The following is an 18,109-nucleotide window of genomic DNA, read 5'->3' on the forward strand; positions in this document are numbered from 1 at the left end:
CTTGTGATTTATTCTTTATGGCAATTAAATAGTTATAAATATAGACCATGGCCCCTCAAAGTTGTTTTTATGAATGGCTTATAACTGATCTATAAAGCGTTTAACTATTAACACAACTGTAATATCCATTGATCAAGCTTTTAGTTACAACCAAATACACTTTTGCCGACCCAAAAGAAAAGCGTCCACAATCTTTCCCCTCGTGCACCTACCCTCTTTTGGGCCCCTGGGGGCCACTGTCCCGGCCCAGCCCAGCCCAGGACTCCACTTCAGAAACCCGTGGTGCAAAGAATGACGGGTCACACAAATGTCTCCCGGTCATCTCCAGTCTCTCCGGTAGAGTTTGCTGTGGCCTTGTTCCCTTCTCCTTCCTCCTCTCGGCTCCTCCCCGTCTCTGTGTCGGCTCTGTGACGGGTCACGTTGTCGGAGGAGGAGGAGGAGGAGGAGGGGGGGCAGTCGGTGTGGAAGCACTGAGCTCCCTACCGGCCGACGAGTCACCGTCTGTACGCACTTACCATTAAATATTAGTCAAAGAGTTGACGGGAAAGCGAAACCAGCCGGATAAACATCGTATCAAACCCCGGCGTTGGTACGTCGGACACACATCTGGAATCTACCCGGAGGAGCTCGATCTCACCGCGGGCTGGATGCGAAGCTCGGCGTTATAGGTGCACCGGAGTCTGCCGACGACATGGGGAATAAATAGTTGGTAACGTTGCTTTAATTCTACAATAACGCATCTAACACGTCTCGTTAGACTACCGTGGCGCTGTGTTGACGACAGGAAAGATCCTCTTCGCGTAAAAACAAAATGTCAGTGTAGCCCAGTGACATTTTATCAGCCCTATTTCCAGTGTTATTCTGTAGCAAGTTGTCACTTGCTTTTCGGCTTGTACCGTCCTGTCGCGAGTTCACGAGCCGATTGTTACATTGTCGTTGCATGTAATTGTTGGACCGTGACAACAGTTTAGAGATGTGTTGTCGAAGTTTCACTGTGGTCGCACTTCGTTGGACACTTGACTTAACGTGACCCGTTTCTTGTAAGCCAGTCGTCGCCCTGCTAAAGCTCCGTTCGCTCATTGTTGGAGGCTACTGTTACTCCTCATGCGCATTTACCCTCAAAATAATTAGTGCTGTGGGTGCTCGGCACACATCGTCCTTTGCCATTTTGTACTAGACGTAATAAGACTGTGGTAGGCTTAATTTTAATAAGGGTATTTCTTTATGTATTTATAGAAAATAGCGCCCAGTAATCCATATTTAGAAATTAATTCTCAGCCTTGCTCTTTTCAGTCACACATCAGCAGTTTGGATCCGGCTGAAGTCATGGATGAAAGTTGGAAAAACTGCTTCGAAGAGGAGCTTCTGTGTCCCATCTGCCTGAATGTTTTCGACGAGCCCATCCAGCTGCCATGCAAGCACAACTTCTGCAAGGGCTGCATCTCTGAGGCCTGGGCCAAAGACAGCGCCGCGGTCCGCTGTCCCGAGTGCAACCACGACTACGAGCAGAAGCCCGCGCTGGAGAAGAACTTCAAGCTCGCCAACATAGTGAAGCGCTTCAACGCGCTGAACACCGACAAAGTCCCCGCCGTGCTGCACTGTGTCCTCTGCAGACGAGGGCCCCCGCTGCCCGTGCGGAAAGTCTGCCTGCGCTGCAAGGAGCCCTGCTGCCAAACCCATATCCAGACGCACCTCCAGCAGCCGTGTGCGGCCCCGGGACACCTGCTCGTCGACGCCGAGGAGCTGAGCGCTTGGACCTGTCCCAGTCATGAGGAGTACAGGCTGCTCCACTGTGAGGAGGAGCAGGTGGCTCTGTGTCCGTTCTGCTGCATCTCTCACTGCACTAACCAAAGACACACAGTGTGCGATGTGGACACGCAACGCATACAAATGCAGGTACATAAATCGCTCCCACACATACTCTCTCTCACTCGACCCGTTCGCTCGAGACTATCCGGTGACAGGCAGGTGACAGTCAAAAGATTTTGATGGAAGCACTTTCTTCCATGGATTTTAATTTCAAGGAAGCAGACCTTTCTTTCAGTTCACCAGTCCTTTTCTCTTTGCCTTTTATTCTTATCTGACGTGAGAGGACCGGACAGGTGAAAGCCGACCCCCCTCGGGGTAGATGATAGCACACACACACACACACACGCGCACACACACGCACCCACATGCAGGCATACGTCCCACACAGCTTTTAACCTTGATCGAAACCACCCATTCCACACTGCCACGCCTTCACATTAGCCGCCCTGTGCCCTCGGGTAAGTGCTGTGATGCAATCTGCATCCACCGGAAATGACGACCCCTGTGCAGCGGGGGTGGATCCTCCTGTAGTTGTGTTATGTTAGCTTCCCCGATCAGTTTCAGGACTTGTTCAGAGGGGGGAGCTGCATACTGGTACGGCTATAGAGGCTGGTGAAGTAACTGACATGCGGGTAATGTGCGGACGTTTTAGTGTGAATAGTGAACTGCCTCGGCAGGGGTTGACCTCAGGATGCCAGGAGGAATGCGGTGTCTCGCGTAAGGCCAGGGTGTCATGGCTGCCGTCCACTCCTGTAGTTTCCTTTTTTAGTTCTATACATCATTTCAGTTCACTCTCTTTTCACAAGTCTAATGTAAGTGGCAAGGTGTAAAAAAGAAAACACAGCCACCCACTCCGCCTCATGCACATTTCTTCTGTTTCTTCTCTGTCGGCGAAGGGGCGGAAGTGAGAGGCAGATTTAGCATCTGCCGTGTTGCGGCCTTAATACGTTTGGTGATTGTGTTATTCCAGTTGGGAAAGTTACAGACGCACTTCTCTCCGGCGTGTGGCTCACAAATTTCTAAATCGTTTTGAAATATTTGGTGAAAACTGTTGCTCCGGAGCTATAATTGGGACAAAAGATGTCTGTTCAGCCCTTTCCACAGCTGCACTCTACACACACACACACACATCTTTCTGTTCTTTGACAACTGTATGTTCGCAGGGTAAATGGCGATATCCAGGAGTCAGAGCTTCTGTCTCTTCTCAGATTAACACGGTCTGTGCTTGGGCCTTTAGTCACAGAGTGCACTCTCATACTGATAAATGTGGCAATAGCCAAAGAGTTAGGCTTCTTGTACGCCGGTCCATTTCTTCAAGTAATTCGAGGCCAAAGTGGCTTCTCTTCGGCTCTTACTAAGAGGTCGTTCTCCTTGACGGAGCTGTGGTCTATTTTGGTAAAAGGATTTTAAATTCCCCTGGCAGCACTCTTGTTGCTTTTGGGATAAACACAAAGGGAAAAACCAATGTAGCTATGTTCATGTCTTTGCCTCTCAATGGAGACTTTTACAGTAACCTTTTGCAAGGCTCGCTGGTAATTTGGAGACGAGAAAGGAAGAGTAATATAATAGTAATGTCGGCCCTGGGACAGGCGGAGGTGGAGCCCTCCCACTCAGCCTCACCTTGGTTTTTCTCCGGCACCACAGCAGGAAACCATCGCTCATGGAAGCTCTGCCGTCTGCAGTTTTCTTGTATCTGGGCTGGAGTGAGTCAGTTACCCAGAATGCTGAGGGCAGTCCATTGACATCAGACGTGGGGAATAGTTGTCAGTCGATTGTGAAAGAGGCTCTCTGTTCATTGAGCCCGAGGCTCTTCATTTAAACATGAGCTTCCTGGCAACCCGCGGGTGTCTGGGTGCCTAAATAGGACAGTGGGGGAAAGTGATCACTGGTGGATTTAATCTTGATAAAGGTAGACTTTCACACTGCGACAGAGAGATCAGCCACCAGACAGTTCCCTCCTGTCCCCTTGTGCTATTTCAAGCACACCAAGACCAGCAAAAAAGGGAATTGGAGGAAACATGGCAAAATGAGGAAGACGCAGTTGTTGACTAGAAGCATCCAGGCACAGAAAAGCTGTTGCCATTATGTGAGGCCACGTCACATAAAGCAGTGCACGTACCATTTACGATGGCAATCTAACCCTAACCCAACAAAGTGTTCTTTCCTGTTTTTGTAAAAACAGTAGTTACACGGAAGGTATGAAATGCCGCTGAGACTTTATGTACTTGTGAGGACAGTTATTATTCATAAGAGTGCTGTCTGAAAAGTAGTGCGCACACAATACATGAAAAACTGGATGAGACAAGAAACGCAGCCAAGGAACTAAGTGGCATGTGAGTTTAAAGGGCAGATTCGGGCGTTCATGTCGGTTGTTTGAAGAGGACTCTTCACCTTAAACTGACTGTACAAGCGAGCTGTAGTGTGGAAACGTAGTACAGGTTCGGGATGTGTCATGAGTGTGTGACACACGATTAGGGACCACACACACACACACACTTTTCAATAAGATGATACCCATGTCACCGCTCCTTTAGGTGCACAAAAGTAATTGCATTTAACTTAAGCTGCTAACGGTAGCTACTTAGCAAAACTAAAGGATGTCTACTTGTGTGTATCTTTAAGGCTTGACAAACACGATGAATGCTTATATATTAAAACACATTGCTGCTTTTAAAAAAATTTAAACTCCACCTCATCATTGATCTATTAACTAGAACTGGATGTGCCATGGGGAAATGGCCAACCATTCATCAAACATAACTTGCTCAGCCAGTCCTCATGCCGATGGAACATGTGATCGTCTTAATGTTGGGCTTGCTTCAACATCTCCGGTTGTTCCCCATCTCTTGTGCTCACACCGTATCGGCCTTTCTACCATAAAGTAAAATGCGTTCTTTATTTTTCCAGTGAGACCTCCTTTAATGTCCTGTCAACGCTGCTACAGGGATGTAAATAGTGGACTGAAAACTTACCGACTAGCCAACATCAAAGTTAGCTAACGAAGTTAGAGGCTGTGTCACTTATTCACTACTCCCCGTTATAATAGACACTCGGTAGTTTACTCACGGTGCATTGCATTGTGGGATTGTACACGGAAAGTGATACCATATATACCATGAATTCAGAAGTTGGACACACCCAGGGACTAGCTAACCTCGAGGGAGCATTTAGCTGATCGGGGTTGGTGGAGACCAAAACGGTGCTAAAAGGAGATTGCGTGTCGGACCTACATTTGTTGGGTGGCCATATTATTTGAATGTTTGTCCGAGTCTCCTGGATGTGTAACTACGCTACTGTTTGCTAACACATTCGGCAACAATTGTATAAGGTAATAAAATGGCAATGTTGTGTTTACAGGTTGTTCCGCTGTCCCTAATGCCTAGTTCACACTGCACAACTGTAGTCCCGATGACCCCGGATCGGAGACAAATCCGCGCTTTCTCTGCGCTCGCACATCGGCAATAGAGCGCCATGTGTGTGTGTGTGTGTGACCGGGAGCTACAGCCAATGAGAGTGCAGGACACAGGTTGAGGGGGAAACCTGGCGGAGGGGTTGCCTGGCCTGTAGCCTTCCTCTGTGTTGCATTGTCGGTTGTTGTTGCACCTAGGGTGTCTGATGAATAAACGTAACGGGGACTGATCTACACAGGGTGAATAGCAAAGACATGTGGAAGCGGGTTATTATGTCAACATCAACAAGCATGGCTATGCCCGTGTCACTTCTCGCGTGTGTTTTTCGTGATAAGACGTAGTTTGGAGACCCCATCGGGGACTCCTCCTGGTGAAAGGTCTTGTAGTGTGTCGCCGGTCAGTTATACAGTGTAAAAAAAAAAAAAAATCACAACAACTTCAAGACATCCGATCACAAGACAGCAACTCGTGTAGTGGGAACCTAGCTCGAGCGGCCAAAAGAATCCCTTCATGTGGTCTTTCCTTTTGTTAGTGCATCATCTGTCTATAGTCCAAAGTGCTCGTCACATTCAAAGTGGCCTAAAATTGTGAACCATGTGAACTGGAAGAGACTGAAAGATTTCTGCTGTTACCCAGGTGGAAATAGGGAATATGCAAACAAGCAAAAGCGTGAGTAGTAATACATGTTGGCTAGTATTTAATGTCATTTAGCCTCTTTTTGTTTTAGAAACTAGAGGGACTGTTGGAAGTGTTCTCTCCGGTTTAGTATAGTTGCCGGCCAGTTGTTGTACATAAGACTCCATGAGTGTTGTAAGCAGCTGAAGAGGGCTGTTGCTGTGATACCACAACGTAGCTACCCTGAAACTCGCTCACTAGAGACCGCAGGAATGTCCTCGCTCTCCCTATCTCTCTTTTTTGATTCAAACTTTCCCTCTGTTGGTTTCACCCTCCTTTTTGTATGTCTTTCTCGCTTTCATTCTGTCCGTTCTTGGCATGTGCGAGCGGAGCCCGATAGCACTTCTTCCCTCCCGTTCCCTTTTCTTTCACCCATGCACACTCATGCGGAGGGAGAGAGAGAGAGAGAGAGAGAGCCGACCTCGGCATTATGCACACAGACATGACAATCTGTCACTGACACAGAGACCAGTGCAAACAATGGGAGCAATGCATGTGGCAAAATGAGAAAGAGGAGAGGGGTAGTGAGACACCCCCTGCTTTCTGCTCCCTCACATACACATTAGCTTTCACATATAAATACATACACAAGGCTTTGTTGCCATGACAGCAGGTTTTCACTTATTTGGGCATGGTGCCTTTCCCATGCAGAAGCAGTTCATTAAAAAAAAAAAAGCGTACCTGCCCTCCCCCCTTGTTCCTAGTTAGCTGTCAGCCTGTGACAGTAGATTGATTTCCATCTCCTGCGGTAAATGGAGAAGCATTATGTTTACGGGCTCTTTGACCGGCCTTTGGCTCTTTTTGCACTCTCACTGAGTCCATGCAGGAAGTAGGCTGGTCCCAACAATGGACTCCACTTGACGTAGCAGGGTACCAGACAAACCTAGATGAAATCAGAGATGGATTTGTCCAATTGCGTTAGCGTTTTCTGCTGCTTTCCTCATTGACATATGTGGAGCTTGTCTTAGTGGCTTGTGAATAGCAGCCGGGTCTGCTGAGGTACAAAAGAAAGTTAGTATTTGATATTTGTGGTGTGTCCTGTTGTGGTTCATCTGTCTAATCCATCTACTTGTATGTCACTATGTCTCTCAACAGGCCATGCTGATGAGGCAGCAAGGCAGACTGGATGGTCGTGTTCAGAACATCGATGAGCAGCTGACCAAGCTGGAGTCAGACAAGACCCTGATGAAGGTAGAGCACGGCGCACACGTCTCATGAACATTATCAGTGCGCGGCCCTCGGTTCTTTGTCATTGTGCGGGCTTGGTGCTATCATTTCGTCCACACGCTGCTGTAATGAAATGACTCTGTACCTTTTGTTCACTGTTGCAAAAATGAAGAGAAAATGTAATTTATCTGCAGCTTTGAATGGCTGGTGCTTCGGGGTGGAAAATGCATTTTGCAAATGACTTTTCCGCTTCAAAACGCACCGATTTCACAAAATGAAGTAAGAAGGAAAGAATATTTGAACCTCCAGTAACTAAACACATCAATTAATTCCTGTGTATTAAAGCTGAATGGTGTTAATTGTAATGTATGTAGTATACTGTAGATGCTTATGTTCAGACATTGAAGAAATAATTGGTAAAAAAGGCAAAGTTGTGTGTAAAAGTTTGCACTTAATATTGCACTTTCAGCGGTCTCGTACGGGACAGATTAGAGAGAGAGCGGTGAAATCAAAAGTGATGACTTTTTTTACAATTCAGCCATTGCTAGTAAATTCATTTTGACATGCAAATGAGGGGGCGTACCCTCTATTTGGTGCAAGTGTATGTGTTTGCAGATCAACATGTCCCCCATCCTCCACAGGATGCAGTGTCTGAACTGAAGGAGCGAGCGAGAGCCCAGTACCAGAGGATGCATGCGCTGCTAGAAGCCAACCAGGCTGAAACCATGCAGATGCTGGAGAGCACCTACAACACGTATGTGAGGAAAAACTCCCAGCAGGTCCTGCAGCTCAACGAGAAGCGCCAGGAAGCAGAAAAACTCCTGAGCTTCGTACAAACGTTCTTCAAAAGAGCAGACGGCATTAACTTCATGAAGGTACAAATGGCGCTCGTGTCTGTACAGCCACACACACACACACACACACACACACACACACACACACACACACACACACACACACACACACACACACACACACACACACACACAGTGTTTGCATCCACAGAATCAAATGTTGTGCTCTCAAGAACACAAAAGCAATGTCACTGTCACACACCAATGAATGTGTTCTGCTATGGTAGCTGTTTGTTTAAGGCAGATGGTGGCTCTGAATGACCTGTGTGCATCTTATTGTCTTTTTCAGAACACAAAACCGTATCAGCTGCTAATGGACAGGTAAGCATTTCTCCTTCTAGTCCATGTCACTTTACTGCTACCTTTCATGCACATTTCTTTTGGTGCACTGACCCTCATTCTGCTGTCACTGAGGTTAGAGCATTGGATAGATAGACACATATTCTCTTCTTAACCACAATTCATTTTTATAAAGCTTTGTTATTATTATTCATTCAATCCTACTCACAATGTGTATTCATAAAGGAGAGACGTATACTTCACTGATGCATGTAGCTATACGTCATACGACAAGCAAAGTATGCGTCCAGTCTTCCAGTCAAGTGAAACGCCAGCCTCAAGGTGCAGAATGCATCTCAAGCAAGGGGTGCAAACGTCTTACTGAATCTGGTCCACAGTATATTATATGTGTCTCTGTTTTTTTTTTTTTTTAGGTCAAACACGCACCTGAGCAGTACTATCCCTCCACTCCGAGTGGGCCAGCTCAATTCTCATCATTTGCTGTCTGAACTTTCGACGAGAGAAAAGAACATACGAAAGATGCTGGAAGGTAAGAAACAATTGGAACGAGTAACTAGAGATGAGGGAAAAGTGTATTTAAAATATCAATCCCTGGGATATAGTATAGTCAGAATAAACTATTGTTTTGTTTTCTGCCATTCTCAGAACCGTTCAATGAGGCGCCCATTCTTGAGATCGTCCAGTCACACAGCAGCTCTGCTGGCTCTCACATGGGGACGGCTTCAGGACTACAGAAGAGGAAATATGGCATGGCTTTCCTGGAGAGTAACAACTCCACCTCCCAGGATCCTCCACCGTTGCTCTACAGCAGCAAAAAAACCTTCCTGGCTGATCAGACCCATCACGCCTCATCCATGTATTCCTCTGAAGGCCTCTCCCAGAATCCCCACGTTGGGCCCGGCCATGGCCGACTCCTGGGCCCTGCAGCCCATCACATGGTGGGTCTAGGGTCCAGCAGCCACCACTCAGGGACCATATTCTCCCCCTCCCATTACCCCGGTGGAGGTGCCTCGCAACAAGCCATGTACGAAGGGAGGAAAGTACTGATGTGCACTCTGAATAACTGCTGCTGCTCCAGGGCCCCCGCTGCTCGTGCCCGGCCTCCGTACCCAGCGTCGGACTCCTTCCCCTCCATGACCTCTCAGGAGTTTCCCCCACATGCCCCGCTACCTACAAGCCAGCCGCTGCAGCATTTTCCCATGAGGGGAATGATGGAAGCCTCACAGACAGCCAGGCACCCTGACTTCTACGGGCTGTACGGCCAGTCTTCAACCAAGCATTATGGGACCAAGTAGTAAACCACAATCAGCATTTGTACCGTTCTCATGAAATCAGAATTATCATCAATTTCCATGTTTGCTTTTTGTTACTTTCCGTTATGGAGAGATATGTTATCAGTTTGCGTCTCCAACCCGCCATCGTGGTTAGATTACTTTGACATTTACTCGACCCCGTTTTGGGAAACCATGCCCTGTTAATGTCGGTAGCCCGGTTTACTTCTTGAATCACAGTGGCGGTAGTCATGCTGTAATTTGACGACACGGTTGTATTTTATTTATTTTCTGTTTCAATTTGACTGGAAGTGCTAATGTGAATAATGTAGTCTTAAATCCTTTCAGGCAGTGAACAAAATAAATAACATATCCTTCATCACGAGTCCTGACATGGGACTCCAGAGACTTCAGTGCCTAAAAAGACTGTTAACACGCTCTTATTGTACTTGCAAGTTCCTAGCTCTTGATTATTTCCTGTTTGCGGCCGAAAGCATGCAGGGAGCCTCTCCATGCACTCCAAAGTCCATGTGGCTTTAGAAACACACTGGACTTCAAATGCTTGTCAGGTTTTTCATGAATTTTTATACAAGATTATGAATAAACCAAAATCAGTGGAAAATATGAAATAAACAAGCATATTACTTTAACCTTTTGTTGTATTTTAAGCATGGGTTCACACAGTTTAATGTGATCTTGTGGGCTTTTATCTATGGTTATAGTTTAAACTTTAAACAGTGACACAGAGGTCGGATTATACTGAGGCACACATTGTGTGATTTGTTTCGGTTAAGAGGTTTTACAGTTTAACTCTCTGGGTTACAGTTGAAATGTCGGAGCCTCCCGTAAAATAAGAATAGCCGTTATTGTCGTGCATCCCACCCTGCAGTTCACCCACAAGCTATTCATAGGCTCAAAGACGTGTAAATGAGGACAAAAAAAGACACTGGGTGACCACATGTTTGAGAAATACTGCATTCAGAGGAATCTCAGAACACGGTGGAGGAGGTTTGGACAATGATTTGTTACAGGCCAGGCCACAGAAGGCCCATTATCTGCCAATTTAGGGCAGTTCACTTCCTTGTCAACATCCTGGTCTCTGGCAGAATCTCTGTCTCATCCCTCTTTGTCTCGTTATTGGTGCTCATTGTCAAGTTAGGTCAGAAAACAGGAATAACTGATGAGCAGCACCTCCCTCCCCTCACCTCTCTCTCTCTCTTCGTCTCCCGGGGTATAATTTGCCGGGGCTCGACGCAGAGGAGGAGGAGGATGATATAAGCGAAGAGTTTTAATGAGGGCTGGGACAGCATAGTCATCTACTTATCTGTCACTCATACTCCTTTCATCATTCCCCCCCCCCCCCCCCCCCCCCAGCTAGACGGTGAGATAGATGGAGCGAGCTGAGGGGCGGGGTGGAGGGCTTAGAGGGAGAAAGGGAGGAATGGTTAGAGAGGGGAGGGGGAAATGCAGAGTGTGGCACATGACTTATTTATGGGTTATGAAGTGTTCTGCCCTCTTGTTACGTTCTCCTTTCCTCTTGTCCGGTCCGTCTGTTGTGTTTTTTTTTTTCTGTGTGAACACAAATATTTCTGATATTCTCTCCAAAGAGCTCGGCCACCTTTAGCGGCGAATGCACGCGGCGGAGTAGGAGGAGCTGAGGTTTAGTTACAGTGTGGCATGAATCTGACATTTAGTGTGTGTGTGTGTGTGTGTGACAGAGAGAGAGAGTGAAAGCCTATTAGCATTCCCCTTGAGCACTGTTCCTTCTGTGTGTGTTATTAATAAAACATACAGTAGATATCCTGAAGGAGGCCATACCATTAATTTAATCCATATAAATAATTTCATTCATAGCTGCATGTTTATACATTGTCATTTTAAACTCTCAAAATCTCTAAAAATCAAGGATTTAAATGGTAGAGACTCTTATTTTGTTTTGAAAGTCAGATTTCTTCAGCAATATTTTGAATGTCCACTACAGTTCATGACTCAGTCTCGTAGTAATTTATCAATCTATGGATAAGCACCAACATTAAGTTTGACAAAAAGGTGTGTAGCATAGTGTGTGTTTGGTTTGTGCGAGTCGAATCCTGTTGTGTGAGCGAATGTGTGCTCAGGTGTCGGAGCACAATCAGCCAGTTACTGTGTGGTTCCTCACACAGTATATGTGCAAAAGTGGGCTCTGCATATGTGTGTGTGTGTGTGTGTGTGTGTGTGTGTGTGTGTGTGTGTGTGTGTGTGTGTGTGTTTGTTCTCAGTGAGGTTACATATAGGGTACAGGGTGATGCACTTGACAGCTGTGCTCTGTTGTGGCAGGTGTGTTGAGCTGTATATGTATGAGTACAACACACCCCTGCTTGCAGCAGGACATGAGTCTAGTGTGTGTGTGTGTGTGTGTTTTCAATGCATGGGAAACTGTCAGCAGTTGTGCAGCTGTTGTTTGTGTGCTTCAGTCAGTGTTTAGATCTACTATTAGAGTTACAGTGGGCACTCTCTTGCTCTCCCTCTCTCCGTTTCTTTCACACACATTTTCCTACCCAGCATGCATTACTGCCCAGCAGTACCTGCACCAAGAATGAATAGTCAAACAGGGTCAATATAGCCAACGAGAGGGTGGGGTGAAAGTGATCATTTAAAATAAAGAAGATCCCAAAAACTCACAAAAATAAATTGGACGTAAGAAAACACGACATCGCTGAATAACTCCTGGAATGAACTGAACATCGCTGTTGATATACATCAGCTGAGGGAGGAGCTTTCCTCTGTAACTCAGGCCTCTGATGAATAGTATTGACATTGTCCCAATACATTTGCACAGCTTGCAGCATGTGTAACTGTCCTGTCGGTCCAGTGGTGGATGTGAGAAGTGGCTGACATGGCAGCCTGAAGTATCATAGTATTTGGAATACATGAGTGGCCATTAGTGCTATTAGTCTGGACACACACAGATTCTTAGCAGTCCTCCCAGTAACACTGACAGGAACAGGGAAGTAAACAGCACAACGCATTCAGGGTGGCTATTCATCAAACATGCACAATGCTAACCTTCATCTGATAAGGTCTTTGAAATCAGTGCCAAAACTCCAATCAAGGATAGCAGTGCACGCACGCACACACACACACACACACACACACACACACACACACACACACAAACGGTGCAAAAACATCAAAGACGAGGATCTGTGGCCAATGTTTTTTGATCTACCGATCTATTTTTGCCGGTGGAAATCATTGTAACATAAACCAGTCTTCTGTCGCATCTCAGCTGAATGGAAGCAGGCAACAATAAAACAATGTATACGAGTGGATTAAGCAAAGACAGGAAGGGTGTGTGCAGGTAAACTGTTATGAATATGGCAGGCATGCATTTCAGAGGCCCTCTGTGGAGAACAGCTGTATGCAGTTATTGAGTGAGAGCACAGTGGCAGGCTTTAGCTATGGCTATAGTGACTTTGGCCACACTGTAGTGACACATGCAAGTACCAGAGGTGGAATAATAACACATCTTTACTCAAGTACTGCACTTCTAAGTATCATTTTGAATTTATTTGCTGTATTATTATTTTTATATGGAAAATTATTCGTTTTTTCTCTAAAAGGCGGTAGTAGAAATTATTAAAATAAACATCAGACCTTACTTTATTAGCTTTCGTTCGTAAGGTATACATGTAGTTGCACAATTAAGGGATTCATTTGTACGGTGCGTGTGTGTGTGTGTGTGTGTGTGTAGGTCTTTACTGCCTGCACATGATGACGTGACTATGACGAGCTGTCAAAGAGGAAGTGGTTTCAGCCAGGTGTTTTTCTTTTAACTACCAAACGTTTGTATCGCGTCTCAGATTTACATACATACTTTGAATCTGGATTTTTTTTTAAAGTAGTGCAGATATGTGTTCCTGCCTGCTGCTTCTTCTTCAGTTGTCTGCCGCGTTACATTTGGGCAGATAAAGCTGACAGAAACTGAACAGACGAAGGCAGGAGCGGTCAAAATCCCCTGTCAACTGTTCCAAGTGGCCTAATTTCTCTTTCAGTTTTATTGACATGTGGAGAATAACTGTACTTTCCAGGAAGCAAGTCAATTACTGGAACACTTGAACACGCTGGAGAGTCCCCAACACATTTTAAAGTGTTGAAATGTAGACTTTTTTTCATAGTAGTGTTGAGTGTCTTGGTTACATTTGGCAGTAGGCCTATGTAACGTTAGTTGCCTAAATTACTGGGATGCTTACCTACTTTGGTCCTATATTTGTGGTTGGCAATATGCAAGGCTACAGGTTATTTATTACTATAAGTGGTGGCAGCAGGTCACAGACGACAAACCTGCTTAGATAGAAGAGTTGGGGATTAAGATGGATGTAGGGGATGTTTCATCCTGTCGGGAATCAAGCGTTGCGCATGCGCCTTATGGATTTCTGTTACTCGTGCCTGCTCTAAATGTCTTTCCTATCTTGAGGAAATGGGTAAAACCACAGGTGGGTTAGACAGTGAGCCAGCATGCACAATACCAGGTGATAATAAACTAATATTTAAGAGTATAACAGTCACAGGGGCCGTGTTTGTTGCCTTCAGTAGCTAAAGGGGGGGACTTGAAAATAGTCTTCACCAGGTGAATTTCTTTTGTGGTGACAAGCAAAGCTGAAAGTCTGCATCAGGCACTAATCAATGCATTAAGCCACAGGTCCTAAATTCGATACCAGAGCAAACAGACAACATGTCGCTGAGTCAGATGTGTCCTTTTATGTGTGCTAATGTTTGTACTCATTGATTTCCCACAGTACAGCCCTCAATAGGCTACATTGGGTAAGAGATACGTCCATTTCTTACCTCGTTCTCCCGACACGATGCAACAGTGAACCTGACGTTTTTTGACATTGACGCTCCCCGGAGGGATCAGAGTACATTTACTAGCTGACTTGGCTTCTTTTAATATCACGGACTGTTGAACAGTCCTTCTGCCTTCTGCCACCCTGGCCCAGGTCAGAGAACTGGTGGACAGCTACAGGTAGACAGACCACAAGCCCTTGGCGACCATGGCACATATCTGGATGGATTCAGTCAGTCGGTACAAACAGGAAGTGTTTTGAAATGTGATATGTTGTTTACGAGTGTGTGTTTTAGAGTCGGCAGTATTCTACTTAAGAGCAGCAGCTCTACACTTAGAAACCGTGCGACTCTTTCTTCTACTTGTGAACTATTGAAGGCATGTCACTTCAGGCGAGCCCGGAAACTCGAAGCTCAGCAGGTTCATAATTTCAATCAGCACTGTTGTGTGACATATTGTTTTTTTTTGATAATGCTGTTCTTCAGGACAGTACTTGTGGTGGTGTTCTGGCAGCGGGTGGACCAGTCTTCTTCTAGCATCTTTGTCAACTACACCAACCACAAAGCTAAATCATCTTATTTCTCATCACATGCCAACAGCTTTTCTGTAATTCAAGAGCGGGCTCAGAACTACTGATCTGTGGAAGTATTAGAGATCCGCATACAGTGCATGGATTACTGATTTTAATACAAATGAAGTACCATGAAGTACAGTGAGAGTATGACTCTCCATCTTTGGCTCATCATAAATATGGCTGATGCTGAGTCACACATTTTTAGCTCATTAAATTAATGAGGCCATCTTATTCCCAGATATATCTTCTTATTTGTCTGCACTCAAAAAATGCCGTGGTAAACATTACATTGTCACCATATGGTTGATGGATAACTAATTATATGTCACAAGCTGTTTGGAGAATTGTGACATTTTATGCTCATTTAGAGCGCATGTCCTCGCTATTATGGACAGAAAAATAGCACGTTTGTTATTGTAGAATATAATTAAAAACATTTTTTGAACATAAAATATGTAGATATGGTAGAACATAAAACATATGTAACAGAGGAGCATATAATACATAGAATATACAAACAGAATTTAAAGCATAACAGTTAGCAGAACTGCTACCGCTTTCCCACAAATATTAGTGGAGTCAATATTGTGTAAGGGAATCTCTTGATGCGAGACTTTTGATTTTGCATTGAGTGATACCTCCTTCTCAGTAACATTTCTTTCAACATGAAATGCATGTTATCCGCCCTGCTCTGAACGCAGCTTTAACCTCTACATGGAAGGTTAAGGACTTAACGCATCACACAGACGCTGGGCCATAAAACCGTTATATCCAATAAAAGTGGTGTGAAGGTTCACAAGACAGCCACTCAGCGTACATCGAGTGGGATGTGGTTTATGAGTCAGAAAATAAGGAGCAGCAGCACCTGCTTCAAGTCAAGGTGACATTAAATAGCCGGAGCATTGTTGCACATTGATTTGCTATCTGTCCTTTTTTTTGAGGCTTACTCATCTGGTTTCTTACCTTCCAATCAGAAGAGAGAGAGAGTAAGAGAGCAGAGAGAGAGAGAGAGAGAGAGAGAGCAGAGACAGAGAGAGAGAGAGAGACAGAGAGAGCGACATGGCATCACTGTCACAAAAATGTCAACCACCTGGGATAATGAAGGGTAAGAGCTTGAGCGTGACACCATGATAATGCTAAATCATACATATCTATTTATTAAGCTCCCTCTGATTAAAGCATCCCGACCCTACTTGTCGTTGCGCCTCCCCCTCAATCCTGTCTCCTTGTTAATAGGAAGCTGCCATCAAGGGCATCACACAGGTGGTCCTTTCTCATGTTACCATGGCAGCACCTGGCATGACTTACTTGTTGGGACCAAACTCGTCTCACGGACATCTGGTGCTCAGCGGTGTGGTTTGTTCAGCAGTCTCTCCCTCAACCGCTCCCTCTTCTACAAGTTTGAGCTACTTGTAGTGTACATTTTATGGAACTATTTACTACATCTCAAAGGCAAATTTATTGTGCTTTTTACTCGAGTACAATGTCTGACAGCTTTAGTCACCAGGTAGTTTCCGCATGCCCTCCCTTTCCAGTGAAAACCACGTCTCTCCAGATGTGTTGATTACGAATGTTTGTGATAAACTGAAGGATGAAGCCTCTCGGATCAACTGCATAAATGCTTTTTCACAAAGCTGATCTCATGAAAAGTTTGGTTTTATAGAACAGGATGGATTACTGTAGATTTAACTACCCAACAGTATATAAAGAAGTTTAAAATAGCATAACCTCAAACATCTGCACATATGAAGTGCAACGTACACAAACATCTGCACAATGACTAATAATTCAAAACTTTAGATGTAGAAAGTTTTTTAATGCAGGACTTTTACTCGTAGTATTTTCAGTGCTGTATTTAAAACTTCTTCCCTACTGGCTGAATGTTTTTGAGCCATTCAACGATTGTGATGTATTTTTCCATTGATAGATTATTTGGTCGGATAAAAGGGGGGCGGTTTTGAACACGTTCTGTTTGAGAGGATCACTTTCCTCCACATACATCAGCTGTTGGGTGTAACGGTGCTTCTCTCATCTCTTCCCCATTTCTCCTCCAATCTTACCTCCATGGCGCCATGCTGGCTCTTCCCACAGAAGCTGTGTGACAGCAGCTGACAGATGGACACAACTTTTGCCTGGACTGAGGTTTGTTGGCTATTTTGCCGTTGACAGTTATATCTTCCAGATAAGGTAATAAACACTTTTAAATGTGGATGTGATGAGGAAGTTGCGTCCTTGTAATTTCCTAGCTCTATGGCTGCATCCAATCAGAGTTAAGGAGCTCCATTGCTTCTCAGTATGAAGATGAAGTGCAGTGTGTCTACTTCAATCAGGGAACGTAATGAGACGGAGTGGAACGGCTCTGACAATCTGCAGATGAGCCAGTTATACAGTCCACTACAGTGATTTGCTGTTTACAGCTGAAGATCATGTTTACACGAGAGGATGTTTGTACAGTGCAGATGTGAGCGTAGTGTGCATGTCTTAGTAGTAACATGTTACAACCAAATCTGCCTTCGCAAAGCTTCAGCTGATATCACGCCATCTACTTTAAGCGTGGCCAATCATTTTTAAACAGTTTAGAAGTGGTGCTTTATGAGAACATTTGTCTTTACTCATTTCTCTAGTTTTTCTGTTGCCTATTATTTGTCTTTTGAGCCTGTAGACCATGAAGTACAGCGATTACAATACGATCCTACAAGAACACTAAATATTCAGACATAAATTGCTTGAATTCAAATGTTTTTGGTCATTTCACTAATAGATTTGTTTTTGCTGTTTATCAAATTGGTTGAAACCACATTCAGTCATAATAAATAGTAAATCAGCTGAGTTTTGTCTTTTTATTTAATCAGATCTTGTGAAACTGGTATACATTGAATTGAAAACATGTTTCAGGGGCTTTAAATAAAAAGGTGCTGTTTTTGTATTAACTTAAGCACAATGCTGGTTTTCTGCTATGTGGCTCAATAAAAAAAAGTCACTAAACTTAAGATACATAAACTTAATGTAATAAGCTTAAAATTCCTTTTTTTTTTTATTAATGATTTCAAATGGGAGATACACACACACACACACACACACACACACACACACACACACACACACACACACACACACACACACACACACACACACACACACACACACACACACACACACACACACACACACACACACACACACACACACACACACACACACACACACACACACACACACACAGG

The 18,109-nt window shown here is 44.7% G+C and overlaps 1 protein-coding gene across 2 annotated transcripts; it reads left to right on the forward strand.

The window, feature by feature from the left end:
• The first annotated feature begins 426 nt into the window (after positions 1-426).
• trim8a (tripartite motif containing 8a) lies at positions 427-10,136 on the forward strand. 2 transcript variants are annotated; one of them, XM_076077064.1, is made up of 7 exons: positions 427-705; positions 1,294-1,896; positions 6,990-7,085; positions 7,703-7,936; positions 8,205-8,236; positions 8,629-8,744; positions 8,861-10,136. In XM_076077064.1, exons 2-7 carry the CDS (start codon positions 1,327-1,329, stop codon positions 9,508-9,510), a joined length of 1,698 nt encoding a protein of 565 aa, XP_075933179.1. In that variant the 5' UTR covers positions 427-705; positions 1,294-1,326; the 3' UTR covers positions 9,511-10,136. The 2 variants fall into 2 exon arrangements, with proteins under 2 accessions (XP_075933179.1, XP_075933178.1); XM_076077063.1 differs by having other exon boundaries at positions 428-709.
• The last annotated feature ends 7,973 nt before the right edge of the window (positions 10,137-18,109 follow it).

This window comes from Anarhichas minor, unplaced genomic scaffold, assembly GCF_050575085.1.
Source record: "Anarhichas minor isolate MPS153535 unplaced genomic scaffold, ASM5057508v1 ptg000058l, whole genome shotgun sequence".
Classification (NCBI taxonomy): domain Eukaryota; kingdom Metazoa; phylum Chordata; class Actinopteri; order Perciformes; family Anarhichadidae; genus Anarhichas; species Anarhichas minor.